General features: G+C 31.9%; 8 protein-coding genes across 8 annotated transcripts; 5 read left to right on the top strand and 3 right to left on the bottom strand.

Moving 5' to 3' along the window:
- Positions 1 to 24: 24 nt before the first annotated feature.
- On the bottom strand, positions 25 to 2054 carry ERG1 (squalene monooxygenase). The gene has a single exon (XM_020192561.1). The coding sequence runs from the start codon at positions 1734 to 1736 to the stop codon at positions 258 to 260; it is 1479 nt and encodes a 492-aa protein (XP_020050802.1). The 5' UTR covers positions 1737 to 2054; the 3' UTR covers positions 25 to 257.
- Positions 2055 to 5613: 3559 nt separating this feature from the next.
- On the top strand, positions 5614 to 6126 carry ASCRUDRAFT_105719 (uncharacterized protein). The gene has a single exon (XM_020188624.1). The coding sequence runs from the start codon at positions 5697 to 5699 to the stop codon at positions 5952 to 5954; it is 258 nt and encodes an 85-aa protein (XP_020050803.1). The 5' UTR covers positions 5614 to 5696; the 3' UTR covers positions 5955 to 6126.
- A 998-nt stretch (positions 6127 to 7124) lies between these two features.
- ASCRUDRAFT_74109 (acetate uptake transporter family protein) lies at positions 7125 to 8442 on the top strand. The gene has a single exon (XM_020192562.1). It carries the CDS (start codon positions 7329 to 7331, stop codon positions 8229 to 8231), a length of 903 nt encoding a protein of 300 aa, XP_020050804.1. The 5' UTR covers positions 7125 to 7328; the 3' UTR covers positions 8232 to 8442.
- Positions 8443 to 11439: 2997 nt separating this feature from the next.
- ASCRUDRAFT_74111 (acetate uptake transporter family protein) lies at positions 11440 to 12911 on the top strand. Its single transcript, XM_020192563.1, has one exon. The coding sequence runs from the start codon at positions 11735 to 11737 to the stop codon at positions 12542 to 12544; it is 810 nt and encodes a 269-aa protein (XP_020050805.1). The 5' UTR covers positions 11440 to 11734; the 3' UTR covers positions 12545 to 12911.
- An 863-nt stretch (positions 12912 to 13774) lies between these two features.
- PTC6 (type 2C protein phosphatase PTC6) lies at positions 13775 to 15226 on the top strand (the record flags this gene model as incomplete). The annotated part of the gene is made up of 1 exon (XM_020190211.1): positions 13775 to 15226. The coding sequence occupies one exon, from the start codon at positions 13775 to 13777 to the stop codon at positions 15224 to 15226; it is 1452 nt and encodes a 483-aa protein (XP_020050806.1).
- A 680-nt stretch (positions 15227 to 15906) lies between these two features.
- On the top strand, positions 15907 to 16218 carry ASCRUDRAFT_79317 (histone H4; the record flags this gene model as incomplete). The annotated part of the gene is made up of 1 exon (XM_020194362.1): positions 15907 to 16218. The coding sequence occupies one exon, from the start codon at positions 15907 to 15909 to the stop codon at positions 16216 to 16218; it is 312 nt and encodes a 103-aa protein (XP_020050807.1).
- A 287-nt stretch (positions 16219 to 16505) lies between these two features.
- Positions 16506 to 17783, bottom strand: ASCRUDRAFT_28925 (mitochondrial carrier; the record flags this gene model as incomplete). The annotated part of the gene is made up of 2 exons (XM_020190078.1): positions 16506 to 17455; positions 17573 to 17783. The coding sequence occupies 2 exons, from the start codon at positions 17781 to 17783 to the stop codon at positions 16506 to 16508; spliced, it is 1161 nt and encodes a 386-aa protein (XP_020050808.1).
- Positions 17784 to 18737: 954 nt separating this feature from the next.
- On the bottom strand, positions 18738 to 19222 carry ASCRUDRAFT_105796 (uncharacterized protein). The gene has a single exon (XM_020188627.1). The coding sequence runs from the start codon at positions 19134 to 19136 to the stop codon at positions 18840 to 18842; it is 297 nt and encodes a 98-aa protein (XP_020050809.1). The 5' UTR covers positions 19137 to 19222; the 3' UTR covers positions 18738 to 18839.
- Between the last annotated feature and the right edge of the window lie 5 nt (positions 19223 to 19227).

The raw sequence follows: 19227 nt of genomic DNA on the forward strand, positions 1-19227 counted from the left end.
TTTTTTCTTTTATGAATTTTGCATTTTAACCATTTCAACCATTTCAATTTGCTTTATTTTATTGTTATACATATATTCCCTTTGCTTATTTTCCTTTGCTCATTTCTCTTTTTAACAATTTCAAAAAATACAAATATAAACTTAAAATAAAAAAATAAAAAAATAAAAGAGATTTATTCAGCAGAGTATAGAATAGTAAGGAGTTAGATAAAAGAATATGTGTAAAATAATGTTAAATTAAAGGATTGTGAAAAAAATTATGAGACCAATTCAACCCATAAATAAGGGACAAATACTACAATTGCAGTATAAAAAGTTAAAATAGCTTCGAATAAAGCGATGGGAAAACCAAATAAACCTCTTTGTTTAAAATTGCAAATGACAGAATAAATGGCAACAGAAAAAAAGTGTTTGAATAATAAAAAGGGTTTTGGAAGCAAACCTGATAATAAGCCCATAGGTATTTCAACACATTCATTACCACAAAGAAAATAATTAAAACAACCATTTTGCAAAATTTGTAAATATTTTGAATCAGCTTGAAATAAAGCATACAATGCTATAGACAAGACATTGATTACAGAATCAAGAGATTTTCTTTGGTAATGGAAATCTTGGATTGAATCCAAAACAATTGATTTATCTTCAAAGGAAGGAATTTTTTCAGGAGAGAGGATTTTGCAAATCAAAGCAACATCGCTGAGGCCAACAGTCATACCACCGCCAGTTAGAGGATGTCTCATGTTCAAAGCATCACCGATTAATAAACAACCGGGGACGTCGTTTCTCTTTGCAGGTAGATAGGAATTTGGCATGATTCTTATTCTCGAGGTTTTTAAAGCGTGTCTGAAAGAAGGTTGTGTTTCTTTGGGTAAGGAAGATAATACAGTAGCATTCAAGTAGGATTGAAACTCTGGATCATTGATAGAAGGTAGTTTTGTAGAGCGATAGGCACATAATATTCTTGTTGATGTTGGGGATATTTGGTAGATTAGAATTGGAGCATGTTTGCCCAATATAACATGGCCATGATTTGGAGCTGGTAATTTTGCATTTTCAAGGGTCAAGGCCACAAAGTGAGAGGAAACAGTTGGAATATTGTTTGGATCTAAGATTTTTCTAAATTTTGAAAAGATACCATCAGATATACAAGTTAAATGAGAGAAATATTTTCTATTGTCGGAAGTTTTAACGCCAATTACTTCGCCAAAGTCATTTTTTAGGATTTCAGTTACACAGGATTGTAAACAAGTTATATTTTTTTCTGATTTGCAAAAGGATCTTAAATTTGATATGAATTTTCCATGATGAAAAGCAACACCCTTTTCTCTTTCACAATTTGAAAAGAAAACAGAATCTAGAGTTTTGTCGGTTAATAGGGATTTGTAATTATCGAAATTCTGAGATGTATTATTTCTTATGATTTCTGAAGTAACTGGGACTTCTGATTTATAGGGATATTTTAATGTGACAAATCTGTTGTAGAAGGATATGAAGTAGCCATCAACATGAATTGCATCGATGTTGTTAACAGCTTGTATTAATTTCAACGATTTCAAAGCTCTGAGGCCTGCAGGTTGCAATAATTCACCGACGATTCTATCTGGCTCAGCCCAATCTCTTTCGATCAACAAAACTTTTCGACCGGATCTTGCCAATGATGTAGCTAAAGCTGAACCAACGACACCAGCGCCAATCACAATAACTTCAAAATCGACAGGAGTTATATCTTTCATTTTATTTATTTATTTATTTATTTACTGGTTTATTGATGTAATTATTATTCTTTTGTGGTGTTATTAAACCAAACAAGCTGAGGTGAAACGGGCTAAAGTCGAGAAATTTGCAGATTAAAAAATAAAAATTATTGATATGATAATGGCTGAGATGATGGAAGAGCAGTAGAGAGAAAAAAAACGAAAGTGACAGCGTCAAGAGAAGGAAGAGTGATGAATGAAAGCCCTCGAATCCCAGGGCAAATTAAAAGCCGGCAAATTATAATATAAAAAGAAATGCAGAAATATGAAAAAATATAAATCTAGAAATATGGAGAAGTGAAGAGGAAATATATATCGAGATCCAAGAAGGTTATCACTTGAAGCGTCTCGTTTGAGGTCGTATAAAAACTCGAAAAATAGGCAACGGTGGTCACGTGCACTGTGCGTCGATCGAACCACTTTGAAGGAAAATGAGCAGGAGAGAGCTGAAGCTGGAGTAGAGGAATGGGCGCAAAGGTACGAAAGAGCACGTTCTTCTCCGCCGGCTGGAACTAGAGCTTTTCTGCACCAGCTTCTCCAAAACCACCTTGCGAAGCAGCGGCAGATCGTAGTCCGAAAAAAGCATGACTACTAGACAAATCATCACGTGATAAGACCGGAATTGGAATCAAGCACACAACTGTGGTTTTGCAGGCGTTTCTTCTGGAGCTTCTTCAACACAGACACAAAGGTTGGTGAAAGTGTTGCCGGATGGTGCTGAACAGTGGCTCGAACAGCAGCAAGGCCTTTGAGGTTGCACAGTGCTAAACAAGGACAGAGACCAAGATGCTTCTATTATCAGCACACTCACCGAATCCGCTGATAATGGTATCGATGATTTGCATCATTTGGGTTGCATCTCACTGATGAAAGAAATTTAACGTTTCAGAGCAATAAAAGAACAACTGGGCACTCCCAGAATATCAGAATAGAATATCAGAATTTTTCTTCATGAACGACAAAAGGAAAAGAAATTTGCAATTTCCTTTTTGAGCAAGAGTCCCCTTTGGATGGTCTTCTCAAATTCCATCACCAATAACAAATTCTGCAATCTTCTGGAAACCACAAGGCTGTTGATGGTAACAATATAAATAAATTCCTTCATTTAAATATATCAAGATATACTCAAGCTCAAGTTTATACAAAAAAAAATATTTCTTTGCTTCTTTTACTGACTAATTGGACTATCTTTACTTTTCACGATCATCGATCAGTCAAATTGTTAATCAGTGTATTTTTATTGTTAAACTTATTACCTAGCTTTATATCTGTTCACGAGATTTCCAGCTATTTCATACAAATTCGTAATAATTGGTTCCTCAAAACTACAACTCTATCATTATTCTGGAAAAAGCACAGTTGAAATAGTGAGGTTTTAAACTTTATTATAACAATATTAACATGGAAAAACCACTCTTTATATCTTAAACATGTCAAACTTTTTGCAACCTCGATTTATTTATCCTCTGAGTTCTTGATTTTTCCTCATCATCTAATTTAGTCAGTATCTTGATTGTTTTGCAAAACCTAATTCTATTGACATCTAAACAAAAGGAGATATATCTCCCGAGCTCTGCTCAATTAAGAAACTATTTCCTTGTTCAACATACTTTCTATTCAATTATTTTTTCAATTCCACTAATTAATTATCTAATTTATTTCACACACTACTTAAGAACCTATCATTTTTATAGGAAACTGTCTACTGGTGCTTTTCCTTGAAATGGCATTAAATCCTTTTGAAAATCTCATTGACACATTTATTGACTAAGAGTTTAAATAACTTTTTTATTCTTTTCAAATCACACCTTATCCAGAACAAAAATCTTTAATCAATTTTTAATCAATTTTCAATCAATCATTAATCAATTTTTAATCAATTTTTAATCAATCATTAATCACAAATATTTTTTAATAAATTATTTGCTGCTTTTTTTTACATTAATTATTGAAATAATGAATATTTGAACAAAAAAACTCTTTTCTAATAGATCCCAATAAAAAATATTTGCTCAATTTCAATCTTATTAAGTAGTTTTAGCAATAAAGAACAGCATCTAATCATCTCAAATATTATCACCACTAATCTTGCTTTTGGTAAAAATTGGACAAATTCTAAAATTATTAAGCTAATCAATCTGAAAATAAAGTAACAAAATGAATAGCTCTTTTAAAAGATATTTTTCAATTTTTCAAACAGTTTTATTATCAAAAACTTGTGGAAATTTGATTTTATTTGATTTTATTTGATTTTATTTGATTTCATTTTATTTTCCTTTCTCTTTTTTCTAAAGAAGTCAATTACTAATAATTATATTATTCACACAAAATAAAAAGTACAATTTTGAGCCATTTCTAAACTGTATCACCTATTTTGTTTTCTATTCATGAGTTGAAGAAAAAAAAGAAAAAATAACTTTTTGCTTGAATTATTTTTGTTGGTTCACCACCCACTTTCCTATTTAACTAAAATGATTTAGTTTAAACTGTGAAATGACTTTTGGTTGGCATAAGATAAAAGTATGACTGCTTATGATGGTTTTTGGGCACATAAGAATAAGTTTTTCGGAAATTTTTTTTTTTGAAATTTTTCTGTTTTGGTTAAATTTTTAAAATTCGGGATTTCTTGGAGTGAATTAGACGACACTGTGTTTTTCCTTTTTTTGTTTTTTTGTTTTTTTGTTTTTTTGTTTTTTTTTCAATTATTTTTGATTCATAAAGGATTTTGTGCCAACTTTTAGGGTAGAGGAATTTTTTTGTCAAGCGATTTCTTGCTTGATAAGATAATACCAAATTATAAAGTTATAAAGTTATAAAGTTACAGATTTCTAAAATTTTCGTGATCAAAAAAGGGCAAGAAACGTTTTTAGTGAAAATATTGATATTGAAAGGATTGGAATTATTTTTAAATTATCCATAAAGATGATTGGAAGTATTAAAAGCAAAAAAATGGGCTTATAAGGAAGAAAGTTAAGTGTTTTATTCACGTTTTTTTGAAAAAAAGAAAAGTAACCAAGAGAGAGAGAGAGAAAAACAGCCGGATATTCAAAATTTTTAAGACTCAAGATACCTGTTGACTCATTTTTTAAATAGTTGAATTAAGTTTCAAGAAATGAATTAGGAGATGTGCAGAGAATCAGATACTAAGTGGTTGAATTGATGGGTTATTTTTGATTTAGTATTGGTGGGGACTATTCTGCCCCAAAATATGAGTTGGTTTTGGTATCTAGTATGATAAGATGATAGTAGAGTGGTATAGTAATATTATTATGTAATAATTATAATAATTGTAATAATATGAAAATATGAAAATATGAAAATATGAAAATATGAAAATATAATTGATTATTTACAATTGAGATGAAAATAATAAAGTGGAAACGATAAACAATGATAAAGCCTTGTGAAAATTCCAAGAGATTCCAAGAAATTTAGAAATAGAGTGAAGGATGGGTTACGAAGAAGAAAGAAAATGGATTATTTTTTGGATAAACGAAATTTATAGCAAGAAAGTTTAGAAAATTAAAAGTGGCGATAAATTTTAAATAACGATCAAGAGACAAAACTAATCTAGCAGAGTGGATGATAGAAGTATTATCTGTAGCAGTTGTTTATGGTGGTGAAAGCATAAACAATTGTTCGATTGTTGAGCGATTCAGCCATACAATGGATACAATGGATGCACGTCGAGAGAAAACAGCCGGAATGGGAAGATTGAAATGGGTGGGCCACCCATTGGAAATTGCTGAAAGCGGCAGTGCTGGAGTTTCGTGATGAAGGGCCCTTATGACTCAACCCAATTAGGAAAGAGGAGAGATATATGAATAAAGCAGCGGTAAGTGATGATTGGAATTCACTTTTAAGAAAATATCTACCGGATAATAAGTTCTATTTTCTTTGCGAGATGTACCTGAACTTGTGGGTTTGGCTCAACATCAAATGGCGAAGCTTAGCATGCTCAAAAATAGACTGAATTCACAAAAAAAAATTTCAAACTTGTTTTGTGCAAGTGCCAGCTCAGCTGAGAACAGGACTAATTTCCGAAAGTTCGCGCCTGGACAAAAGAAGATAGGAAACACGAAATGTGAAACATTGTATTATATACTATTAGCAGTCCTCATCAGAAGCAAAAACATTATATCGCTGTCTTCAATAACCTGCGAATCCCCTATTGCCATGTTAGAGAAGGGCAAATAACAAGCAGAAAGTGACAATTTTCGGTACATACAAAAACAAATTGTGGTCCTTTTCAGGTGGTTCAAAAATTGGAGGCAGTTTCAGGTTTTAATGATACATTGAGCTATCTCAAGATTCGAGATCAAAGAAAGTTGTTGGATTGCCAACTTGGTTAAAATTAGTGAGATTACGGTTATCTATTTTTCCATTGATTTTCGAAGTTTGAATTTCTGCTTTTGACAAATATTTGTCAAACATTTGATAAAACGCATTAGAAAAATCTCTCAAATCATCGCCTTTTGTCCATCAGCATGAGAATATTATCAAAATAGTGCGAGAATATATGGTATCTCCCACAGTCCCGTTTAAGACAGACCCTTGGTGGGGCTGATCGTGGAAGCGCGAACCAGAGGGGAGCAACCGCAGCTCTGAGCAGGGTTTGCACACCGTGGTGGACGCGGCCCTCCCTGCTGTTTCGCGCAGCCTCCAGTCGTGCTGCCTGGAGCCCTACTTCGAGCCCTGCGCCAGCCCTGCGGTGCTTCCATTGTGGTGGAGCGTCACACAACTGCCTTTGTTAGAGAGCTTTTGTGCTTTGGAGCTCCGAGAAACGTCGGCCCAGGCCTTTGGTCGCAGCAATTGATGGAAAAGAGTGGATAGCAACATTGCAATGTGGGTCTGTTTCCTCTTTGCAATGATTGTGATTTGAAATAACAAACACAGTTCCCACAAGGTTTTTTGCTCAATCAACAATTTGTTGCAACTTTGTTTTTTTATCTCCCTTTTGCTTCGTTTCAATTCAAAAGTCCAAAGCTTGGAAATTTATTGGCTGTTTTTTATCTTATGATTATGCTAAAACATTAAACAAAGCACACTTTATCCAAAATTCTATTTGAGCTGTCTTTTTTTTTACAAATAGACCACCCACCTCACTAATAAACCACTTTTTAACCATGCATTTAGTAGTTATTGGTGGCACAAATGTTTTTCTCTTTTTTTAACATTCTTTTAGCTGTCCATTTTTTGTTCATGTTCTATTCGTTTTTTGGTATTTTTCTGCTCAATTTTTTTCCAATTTTATTGTAATCCTTAATATATTCTTTTATTTGAACTCTATATTTATCTTTTTTTTCTTTTTTTAAATCAAAATATTAATAAACAATTAAAAATTTACTATAAAATCATACAATTATCTTCCATAATTTTGTTTGAATTGCTTTTTACCTTTTACTTATATATTATCATTATCTTATATCATATTATATATCATCTTCTTAATAATAATCTCTTCAATTTCTATTTAAACTTCCATTGATTCCTTTTTAATATCCTTAACTTCATTTCAGTTTCAAATCATAATCATAACCATAACCACAATAATTAATAATAAATATAATAATGTCCACTGCTCACAAACGCTCTTCAAGCAAACTTCAACAAGAAGAAGTATCCGATTCTGATCGCGATGATTACGACAACTATGTCTACATTGGCAAAACAAAAGTCGACAAAGACGAACTCTTAAAGACTTTATGCCTCTCAAAAACACTTACCATGGGAAACCAATACCAAAATTTAATCTCAAAACTAGACAATATCGAAAAAAACTCAACCGCTAATCAATCTCAACCAAACACAATTAAAAAGTCTCCTCAACATCTCTTTGCCAACCCAGGCCCTTTAGGTCTATGTTCTTTTGCTCTAACCACTTTCTTATTCTCCTTGTGTAACGCAAGAGCTATGGGTATTGAGTCTGAAAACATTGTAGCCGGTTTAGCTTTCTTTTATGGTGGCTTCATCCAATTTGTCGCTGGTATCTTCTGCTTCATCGTCGGTGACACCTTTGGCTGTTGTGCCTTTGCTTCTTATGGTGGCTTTTGGATGTCCTGGGGTGCTATTCACACTGATGCCTTTGGTATTAGATCTGCTTATGGTGACGATGTTCAACAATTCAACAATGCAATGGGCTTTTACAACATCTCCTGGGCCATCTACACCTTATTCATGGCTCTTTGCACGCTTAAAGACAGCTGCTATTTCTGCTCTTTATTATGGGTGGTTGTCGTCGTCTTTACTGTCAATGGTACCTCAAAATTCACTGACTCATTAGCCTGTGCAAGAGCTGGCGGTGTTCTAGGTGTTATCGCTGCTCTTCTTGCCTTCTTTATTGCCTACACTAACCTTTCAACAAACGAAAACTCATACATCCACGTCAAAACCTTTATGATGCCTGACTTTAGCAAAAGCAAAAAAAGAGTTGCTGACTTGGAACAAAATTCATCAAGCGAAGAAAGCTCTTAAGAATTTTTTAATTTCAACATCAGTTCAGCACTGATAAACAGTTATATTATCAAATGAAATAAAAAAAAAATAAAAAACTGCTTTTCTATTTTTATATTATTTTTATATTATTTTTTTTATTTTGGTCTTTGGTTTGATTGTTTCTTTAGATTTCTTTAAATTTCCTTAAATTTTATCTAATTTTATCTTATTTTATTTTATTTTATTTTATTTTATTTTATCTTATCTAATTTTGTCCAGTATAGGTTGCTACAACATCAATACAGTTGTATTATAATTAACTCGATTCTATTGTAGTAGTACAAAAAAAAATATCTACCATCAGTGTGAGTATCAAATAAAATAATTGAATTTTCCCTGAAGTGTGCTAAAACTTAGTTTATTCCAATACGGTTTGCTTGCTTTTTCTTAGCAAAGGCGCGAAAACACTTCACTTCACTTCACTTCATTTATTTTTTATCCTATTGTCCAAAGATAATAGCTAAAATGAATCAATAAATTCAATCATCTTTGTGAAAATGACTTTTAGAAATAAAACCAAAAACATCCTTCATCTAGCATACAAGAATATAATGAAATCAACAAATCAACAAATCGAAAAACAATCCTAAAAGCAAACATTGGGTGCACCTGCAATTAAAGTTTGACACATTAATTTTCAACTGACAGAAAACGGTTTCTCTGTTTCCGAGACAATCCTGCAGCTTTTTTTAAAAAGCTTCAGCAAGCTAGTCGAAAAAATATAAACTGCTTTATTTTGAGAAGCATATAAGAAAAATCAAAATGGATAGAATGAAAATTCGGGCAAGATAAAAGAATTCAAAAGTTTGAAAGGTGCAGATTCAACTTATTACAATGCCAGCTTTATCAGAATCAACACAGATTTAAGCTAATTAATGATTCAATGTTTCCACAAAATAAGTTTGTATCTTGATTTAAACAAATTACCCGATAACTGTCATGTTAACTAATCTCGCTATTTGTTGTAAAAAAAAAGATTACTCCCAAATCATATCAAAACGAATAAGTAGAGAGGCTGTTGTTAAACTAAAATTTTAGACAAATCAATTTGTCTTTTGATTTTATTGATTTCAAAAACATATTTTAAATAAAAATTTCAAAAAAAAGCTTCAAAAAAAAATTTCAAAAAAAATTTCATTCAAATAGTTGTAAAGATACGCTCAAACACTCTTATCTTTTTCAACTGAATTGTTTTATCTAATCCGAGATTTAACGAATTGGAGTTTAGCTCTTTAAAAGATAAACCAAAACTAAAATCCTGGCGGGAGTCTTCGGAATTTGACTTCATTTCATCTTTACTCAACATTATTCATAGTTTCACAAATTGAATTTAGTTTTCTAACAAGATAAACAGAAAACCCACCAGTTTCCTAGGCCTTTGGAGGCAACATGTGTTGCAGCTCTACTTTTTTGAATCTGTAAAAGTTCTTGTTGAAAAGCTTGTTGCCATATTCTCAAAAATTGCTAAAATTTTCTTCAAGTAATCTATTAATCTACCGGCTTCAATCAATATTTTGCGTTTGTTTACAGGACCAATTCTGCTTTATTCTCAAGAATCTATAGCATCATCCAGCATCCGATTGGTGATTAAACTGGATAGTAAATACTTGAGAAAAGTTGAAAACTAATAATAACTTGTAAACTCATGTTATTACCTAAGAAAAATTGGATGGCAAAAACTCTTGTTTTTCTGCAAGCAAATAGTATTAAAAATAATACCTTAAAAAATAGATGAAACTTGCTGCGTTTTACAAGAAGTTATTTTAACAAATCTTCAGTTTTCTACCCCAATATTTATCTTCCTTAGCCGTACTGGTTTACAGCTTCAACAGAGCCCTCGAAATTATTCCCAAACGATTACCATCTCATGATTTGCTTGTTGTACAAGTTCACGAAAATTCATGAACCTTTATGAGCTTGGTGGTTTCGTTTTTTTTCAGTTTGCGGTTGGAATTTTCTAGATATTCTAAATATGAACAGAATCTTGTCCACAGATATCTGGCGCAAACCACTCAATTCCAACAAAACCAGTAACCTTGATATTGGCTCCACTGGACATGGACCTGAAGCTGTAGTTTGCAAGAAAGTCACAAATTCTATCCTAAAAACAACGATTTTTTTTTAGTTTCCGATCCTGCAACCTATTGGCTTTGACAATACATTAATGGTAGAGGATATATGAGTTACAGCTATCGACTGCTTTCTTTTGATACTCTCCTACAGAAGTTAGTAAAATGTGCAGCTATTACAGTAATGGCATTAGCTGCATTGTTCGTAAACAATCTCTCGCTCTTCCTAAGGGTTCTAAGTGCATACTTTGCGAAGGCCCTCTAGTGGAGTGGCTGCTTTGAGAAGGGTCTTACTGTTCCACACAAACTCCACCAAACAAAGAAGGGGAGCATGCCTACACAGCAGAAATAGCCATGATCGTTATATCCTGCTGTTGATGATCAGATGGAACAAACAATCTTGTCTTAGAGTGTGGCTAAGGGTACTGGTGATACTGCTGGTACTGGTGATCCTGCTATTATTCTTGAACAAAACAAGGGCCAGTTGAGGTATTTAACGATTGGTCAGGGTTTTCCAGCACACAAAAATTGGTTTCAGAACAGACAACCTACAATTGGGTAAAGATCAAACGAGAAAAAAAATGGCTTCAATATCAAAATCCATGTTATATTAAAAGCACACCATTGAGAGCCATGTCAATAACTTGAAGTCAAAAAACTAACTGAGGGCAATGAAAAACGCCGATTGGAAAGCGAGAAAAATTGGTTTATTAGAAGATAAAATTTTAATTATAAACAATAAAGTGTACATGGAAATAAAGAAATAAAAAACTATTGAACTAAAGGTTAAAACTACTATCAACTAAAATGAACTTTAACGATTCCTAGGCTTTATAGTAGTATTTTTGATCCGATTTATATCTAAAGTAAACAAAAAGAGAGACGATTTATGGTTTCTATATTAAAAAAATGATTATGGTTTTATGAGTCTTCCTAAGAACGCTGTTGATGGTTTATCATTGGGTCCGAAATCTAAATATAATTAGATTTTTTGTTTTCTCTTGGTGGTTGTTTTTTTCCAGTCAATATATTAGTGTCACCTTACTAAGATATTTATGTTTAGTATGACTTTTTTGACAAATTTTGTTGTACAGTGGATAGTTGTTACTATTAATGTTAAAATATTGAATAAATGTGTGAGTGTGGTTATCCGAAAAAATTCTATTTTATCAATTATATTGATTGGATTTGAACAAAATCAAAATATATATAAAGTTGAAGTTTTCCAGTGTAAAATTTCAATTGGACTTTTATTTGTTTTTCTTTTTATGTTAATTATTATACAACAATTCAACAGTTCAATTCAATTCAATACAAAATCATAAACTGATAATTCAATAATTCAATTATTAATTATATCACTATTCAACAAAGGATATATTTAGTTTAAATCAATTTAATTAATCGATTATAATGGGTGCTGATAAATATAACAATCATTCAGATTCAGATTCTGAACATGAAGACTATGATAATTTTGTCTATGTTGGTAATACTAAAGTTAATAAAGATGATTTGATTAAAACATTATGTTTATCAAAAACAATGACAAACACTCCTAACAACAGTAACCAACAAGTCAATGAACCAAAACAATTTAGACAATTTGCCAACCCTGGACCATTGGGATTGACTGGATTTGCATTAACCACATTTGTGTTTTCGTTAGCTCAAGCTAGATTTTTGGGGGTTAGCAATGTCAGTATTGCATCTGGTGTTGCATTCTTCTATGGAGGATTTATTCAATTTGTTGCTGGTATTTTTCAATTTATTAATGGAAACACATTTGGTACAACGGCATTTGGATCTTATGGTGGTTTTTGGATGGCCTGGGGAGCAGTTCATACTCCAGCATTTGGAATGAAATCTCAATATGAGGATGAGACTCAATGGGATAATGCAGTTGGTTTCTTCAATTTATCATGGGCTATTTTCACATTTATTATCTCAATTTGTACAATGAAGGACACAGTTGCATTCTGTGCATTATTATGGATTTCAGGTGTTGGATTTTTGCTCAATGCTATCGCTAAATTTACTCAATCATTAACTGTTGCCAGAATTGGTGGATGCTGGGGTATTGCAATTGCACTATTAGCTTGGTTCATTGCATTTACTGAATTAGCAACACCAGAAAACTCTTATATTGTTATCAAAAGTCCAATGATGCCTCGATTTGGAGCTGAAAAAGCCAAACAACAAGATCTTGAGAAACAAAATTAAATAGTAACCCCATGTTCAGAGAGTTTTAAACAACATGGGATATCAATATGAGCTGTTAATATGAGATTTCAATTGGAGATGAAATCAAGTTTGTATCGCTTTACAATTATAAGTTACGGCTGTTTTACATTTTTTTAAATTTTTAACTCTTTTTATTATATTTTTTGTCTAAAAGGTGGTTTTAGAACCTAGAAGTAGATGAAGTTATACAAAATTTGGTAATTTTTTTTTGTATTATAAATTTTTTTCACCTTTCTCTCTTATAGTCATTTGATTCATTGTTAATCATCGTACATAGTTCATTTAATTAGTAATTTTTATTGTGTCGAGATACCAGTCCAGAGAAAACCCAGAACAATGGAAAAACCAGTGTTTGGAATGCGGCTCCCAAAGAAGAAAGAGGGAAAACCACTATATATTCGGTGTCCGGCTTTGGTCTTTTTTCGGGGTGTGTGTTGGCACCGGATCTCGCTGGCGCTAAGCGGATCTTGCTCATGTTATGAGGGGACTACAAGCACGTGATTCGAACTCGTACCCGATATCCCGCGTGTTATTTTTGGAACTGCATTTCCAAGAATCTCACGTGCACGGTCATGTGTAGCGCTTGTTTTTATGCACACGCCAGCATATATGTGTACCGAGCGCAGAATAGCGCTGGCGTGAACTGCCGGCTGCCGACACTCTTCGTGAGCGGTGAGCGGTCGCGCCCAAACCGGTAGCGGGTTTTTGCGATGGAGTGGGACCCACCTCATGTTATCTCACATCTAGCATTTCCAGCCCAGGAGGATATATTATCCACAGCTGTATTTCCTCTTCTCAGCTGGAGACTCTTTTGTATTCTTTACTGGATTATATATTTGTTGTATAAAATGCCAATTTGCATTTCAAATAGATCTTTATAACTACATACTCACAGCTTGCCTACTCATTAGCCACTGCTCATTAACTTTCTCACACACTTCGTTATCATTATTATCATCATCAATTTTTTTTCTTCGCTTGAAATTTCAATGATCAAATTTTTTTTATACTATTGATCGCCAGTAATAATTACCACTTAAATATATCTGATTTTGTGCATATTTAACCAGTCTCTACTGCTTTGCAAAACCTATATTCTTACTCTTCATCTTATTTTCTCATAGAATGTCAATCAATGTACTACTTTCAAACTCTTCCTTATCGTATAGCATTCCCAATCAGCTACTGAAATGCTCGTTAAATCTTTTAATGATCAACCGGAAGAGATCAGATTTACTCAAATATAATTACAAGTCTGATTATCGCAGAAATCATAATCTCAATAATAGAAGATTCTTTTCAGAATACGTCTATTTTCCAATTCTAAATACAAAATCCAATGATTCAATTTTATATAATAGCTCAAATAATTTAAATTTCAAAGCGAGACTCAAGATCCCTATATTAAAATCTCCATCCCATTTTGGCCATGCAACCTCTCGAGTTAATAGAGTTTATAATGAAGACAAATTATCAGCTGCAGTCTTACATTTGCCCTTAAATATCTACAATAAAAACATAACGAATATCATTCATAGTAACCACCTTCATGATATAAAAGAACAAGCTCTAAGAGTCTTTAATTTCAACATCTTTGACGGCCATGGCGGAATTCAAACAGCAAATTATTTATCTAAAAATTTATCCAAAACCATTGAAAGTTTTCCAATCAATAACTTAAATGAATCGTATTTAAAAGACTTGATATCCCTATATATTAAAAAAATCGGCGGAAGTTATTGGAAAAGATTTTATAATAAATTGGATTTATTTTATAAAAAAAACTTTGACAAAAATTTAAACCAATATGATGATTTAAATCTAAGATTGCCCTTGGCTTTTTTAACTTTAGATTTACAATTATTCGAAGTAACAAAAAATTATGTCAACAATAAAAATAATTTAAATAATCCAAATCATAACGATAATGAAATTAATAACACCACTACCATCAATGAACAAAATTTGGAAAGCTCAGGTTCAACCTCAACTTCAGTCTTTATTTATAATTTGAATCCTAACGACAATAAAATTTATTTTGAGGAAAACACCGTCAGCAAACTCATAATTTCTCATATTGGCGATACGAAAGCAATAATTTGCGATAAATATGGTTCAGCAAGACCATTAACTTCAAATCATCATCCTTCATCTCCTGTTGAAGCAACTCGACTAAGTACTTTTTCTTCATCCTTTTTCACCGATTCCTTTGGAGAAGAAAGATTCCTAAACTATGCCAACACAAGAGCTTTTGGCGATTTTGTAGCAAAATCAAAGGGCATTTCTGCCGAACCAGATATTCTCAGTTTTATAATTGGTGATTCTAAATTGATCAAAGAAAAAAACAACTACATCAACCAAACTGTCGGCAAAATCGGTGGTGACGAATCATTTTTAATATTATGCTCTGACGGTGTCACTAACCATGTAACTGATCAAGAAATAGTCGATTTGGTAATGAGCACTGCTAATAGAGGAATGAAAAGAGGTTCCCCACAATTTTGCGCAGAAGAAATAGTCAAGTTTGTTGAAGCAGTTGGTGGTGATGATAATGCCACTTGCTTGGTGATAAAACTAAATGGTTGGGGAAAATGGCCTTTAGTAGATCGAACAGGAAACTTAAGAGAAGAAAGATTAAAAGATGGTCCAAGAAGAAGATAATCTTTCATCTCCAATACTTGAATAACTATTTGACTTTACACACCTATATCTACAAGTGTATTCCGGTCCACAACCGCACTTCCGGTTCAGTTTCGATCTCGAGAGTATATGCACAAGTATGTGAGATACATTACAGTGGTTGGAAGATGAGATTCGAACTGCAAATTCAAATTTTGACTTCCGATGCTCTGATCTCGGAATGATGCTGCACCATCTCAATCGAACCCCAACACAAACCGGATTGACCGGTTTAATAGCTACATATCGCTTCTAAGGCCAATTACAAATATTGATATCTCAAATAAGCCCTCTTATCCAAAACTGTTTCTGCGTTTAATCTGTAAAACAATGCTACATCTACAAATTAAAAATAAAGTATATAAAAGATCCTGTTTTTGGTCTAAGAGCTATTGTTTTTATGGTGTTGTTTGTGAGTTAAGCAAAATTTGCTGGAGAAATCAGTTGTTATATATTTCTTTTTCACTGCGTGCTGAGATATTCCGAGATTGATGAATATCCCAGCACATTTACTCACTTTTCATTTCTTTTCCTTCTACTTTTGGTATATAAATCACACCTTGCCCCTTCAAACTTTCATTAATGTTCTCTTTCTCTTGGTTCTGGCAAGTTGACTAATTTACTAAATTTACAAATTATTTACAAATTATTTACTTCCAACAATGTCTGGTCGTGGAAAAGGTGGAAAAGGTCTTGGAAAAGGTGGTGCTAAACGTCACAGAAAGATTCTTAGAGACAACATTCAAGGTATTACCAAACCTGCTATCAGAAGATTAGCTAGAAGAGGTGGTGTCAAACGTATCTCGGCTCTAATTTATGAAGAAGTTAGAAACGTTCTTAAATCATTCTTAGAAAACGTTATCAGAGATGCTGTCACCTATACTGAACATGCAAAGAGAAAGACCGTTACCTCATTAGATGTTGTTTACGCTTTGAAAAGACAAGGAAGAACATTATATGGTTTTGGTGGTTAATCAATTTACTTTATTTTAGTTTACATAAACTATCCTCAACGGTTTTTTATTTCTCATGACACTTCACTATGATTAATTTATTAGGTTCATTTAATTTTATCTATTTAGTCTGGGATTATTATAATTTCTTGTATATTACTAAAACAAATTTCTATCAATTATACCTTCAAGTTGTTTTTTTTTGATTTCATTTTTTTTTACTTTCTGCTTTTTAATCTTTATAACTAGAATTCTTTGTGGTGCTCTTTATGCAAAGTTTTCAACCTCAATAATACAATAATTAATAATTATAAAGTAGAAGGTTCTACTATATTTATTAAAAAAAATTTTATATATTCATAGGATACTAAAGTAACTGCACTCGCAGGTACAGTTCTAACCAAATTAGTAGAAAATCCTGAATAAAATCCAATTAATCCTTCTTTTTTGTATATCGACTTTATGGTATCAATTAAATCGCCCTTTTGATTCAATCTTGCTTTAGAATTATCGATTTTCAAGGAAGTTAAAGAACGAATTTGTAATCTAGTTCTTAGCACTTCATGTGGATATGTCAATGTAGATGCAATCATTTTCGATAGCGATGAAGCTAATATTAATTTGAGTAGGTATAGGTTATTAGAAACAATATTATTAGAACTATTGGATTCATTAATATTACAATTTAAAAACTTTTTGAAATATTCATACACCGGAAAATGAATTGCAACATGACATAAGCCAAATAAAGAAGGTATCAATCCTGAATAAAAAACTTTTATACCTTCATTTTTATACATCTTATAAAAAGCATTTAAAGTTCCAGAATAATAGTTTTTATTTTTATTTGTACTTTTAATTTGAATATTATTATTTTGATTCGTTTGACTATTAGATGTTTTATTTATTGAATCATAAATTGTATGCCCATTTCCAGTTTGTAGCATTAGTCTTGTTTTAACTACCCATATTGGATTAGTGAAAGTAGATGAAACAGCTCCTGCAGTTATCGCAGAAAAACTATAAGATAAGAAATTTAAAGTATGATTATTATCGATTTGAATATATTCATGAAATATAGTTGGATAAAAAATCTTGGCCTTTTCATAAACAGTGAAGTAAATCATCCAAGTTGGAAAATAACCTAATGTTATGGGAATAAGTCCTCTGTATAATCCCAAAATGCCTTCTTCAGAAGCAATCCTTGTTAATGTTTGAAATATTCCTCTGTATTTTAGTTTAGATTTTATATTTATATCTGAGTTAATATTAGAATTTATATTGGATCCGGGTATTATATTTGAGTTTATAGGTTTGGAAATATTTTTGGAATCAATATTTGATTTTGAAACAGAATTATAAGTTAAAACCACACCTTGTGCTTGTAGTCTGGTTTTAGCAACGTCTAATGGACAAACAGCAACACCAGACAAAAATCCAGCCATCGCACCAGACAAAGCAGATATCTCAGTTTTACTTAGGTTTGATAATACTGGAACTTTTCTGGGTTTAATTGCATTATCACTATTAGTATTAGTATTTCCATTTGGATGATTACCAGCCTTGATTGTTCTTTTGTCCTCCATATTTAACATTGAATATTGAATAGAGAATATTGAATATTGAATATTGATTAAAAATTTATTAAAAACCCCAGGATTTTCTATTGACAATTAAAGCAAAAACAAAAACACGAAAAGCAGCAAAAAAAAAAGGAATCAAAAGAATTAGGTTAAAAGAGAACTGAATTTAAAACGAATATGAACAAAGTAAGTCAAAAAAAAATAAAAAATGAATGAAGACTAACCCAGTAGCTGAATGAACAAAAAAAGCTAGCAAGGTAGAAAGTAAAAAAAATATGGAGGTAAATGTCAGGTTGTCTATAGACCTGGTTTTACTGAATTTGCTATTTCTTTTAAAGATCAACTGAATGGATTATAACTGGACCTATCACTGAACAATAAACTTCATTGAAGATGTTTTATATCTTTTTTTGCAGTTTCCATTTTTTCAACTCCAACCCAAATTTATTTCCGTTTCTTTGATTGAAGGAAAGGTTCGGCCGACACAAGCCAGATGGATTCTGCTTTCACAGGGCAATTTTGGGGTCAATTTTACTGCTCTTGATCCGGACGCGGGTATATGCATAATTAAATTGTGTATACAGCTTGTTGAAAACTTTGAATTCAATATGTATGTATATGCATATTATTAATTTAAATTAATAATGTCTAGGACTTCGGTGTTTAAAAGTATTCCAATAGAAACCAGAAACCAGAATGGACAAATTGTTCTTAAGGGATTTTTCAATTCATTGACAATATATCAGATATTAAAAAAAAAAAATATAAAGAAATTAAATAACATTTATATGATATCTGAAAATTTAGTTTTGATGTTGAACAGTAGTGAAAAAATGTTGTTTACATATTTATGATTGGTATATTTAATAAAAATTAAACCACATTTATGAGATTTTTGATTTGAATTTCAACTTAATTATTTAGTTGCACGTTTTATTATAATCTTTTTAATGATTTTCAATTTATAAATTGGCTTTTTTACTGGATCATTAGATACTGTAATATATCATCATAAGAAATTTCATAAACCGAGTCTGTGTACTCAGACAAATAAATGTCTTAAATAATAGTGCGTTTATATGTATATACATGCAAATGGATATACAATAGAAAGCGGAGCGGAATATTTTCAGCGGACGACGCAAAACGAAGGGGGTAAGGGGATTGGAATTTAGAGAAGAGAAAAAGCCAAACAGGAAAAAACTGAGGTGATAGTTCTCCACCAAATGAACTAAAACTGAAACTCCGAAAAGAAGAAAATAAAAGGAGTGAACCAGATTGAGCAAAAGATGAGAGGTGATAAACTAAATAACGTAAGTTTGGTATTTTATGTGTTGCAGGAATTGTAGGTATCATAAGGTGTTGGAAAGGTATCTTGAAATGCAGTAGAGTAAAGATAAAAGAGATTGAAAAAGAAATGCCAGAGATATACAATAAAAAATTCAAG

The sequence above is a fragment of the Ascoidea rubescens genome, assembly GCF_001661345.1.
Source record: "Ascoidea rubescens DSM 1968 unplaced genomic scaffold ASCRUscaffold_1, whole genome shotgun sequence".
NCBI classification, from domain to species: Eukaryota; Fungi; Ascomycota; class Saccharomycetes; order Ascoideales; family Ascoideaceae; genus Ascoidea; species Ascoidea rubescens.

Bases quoted from the DNA above. Each gene is read 5' to 3' on its own strand.
- ASCRUDRAFT_74111 (XM_020192563.1), top strand. From the start codon at position 11,735: ATGGGTGCTGATAAATATAACAATCATTCAGATTCAGATTCTGAACAT.
- ASCRUDRAFT_105719 (XM_020188624.1), top strand. From the start codon at position 5,697: ATGGCGAAGCTTAGCATGCTCAAAAATAGACTGAATTCACAAAAAAAA.
- ASCRUDRAFT_74109 (XM_020192562.1), top strand. From the start codon at position 7,329: ATGTCCACTGCTCACAAACGCTCTTCAAGCAAACTTCAACAAGAAGAA.
- ASCRUDRAFT_105796 (XM_020188627.1), bottom strand. From the start codon at position 19,136: ATGATACCTACAATTCCTGCAACACATAAAATACCAAACTTACGTTAT.
- ERG1 (XM_020192561.1), bottom strand. From the start codon at position 1,736: ATGAAAGATATAACTCCTGTCGATTTTGAAGTTATTGTGATTGGCGCT.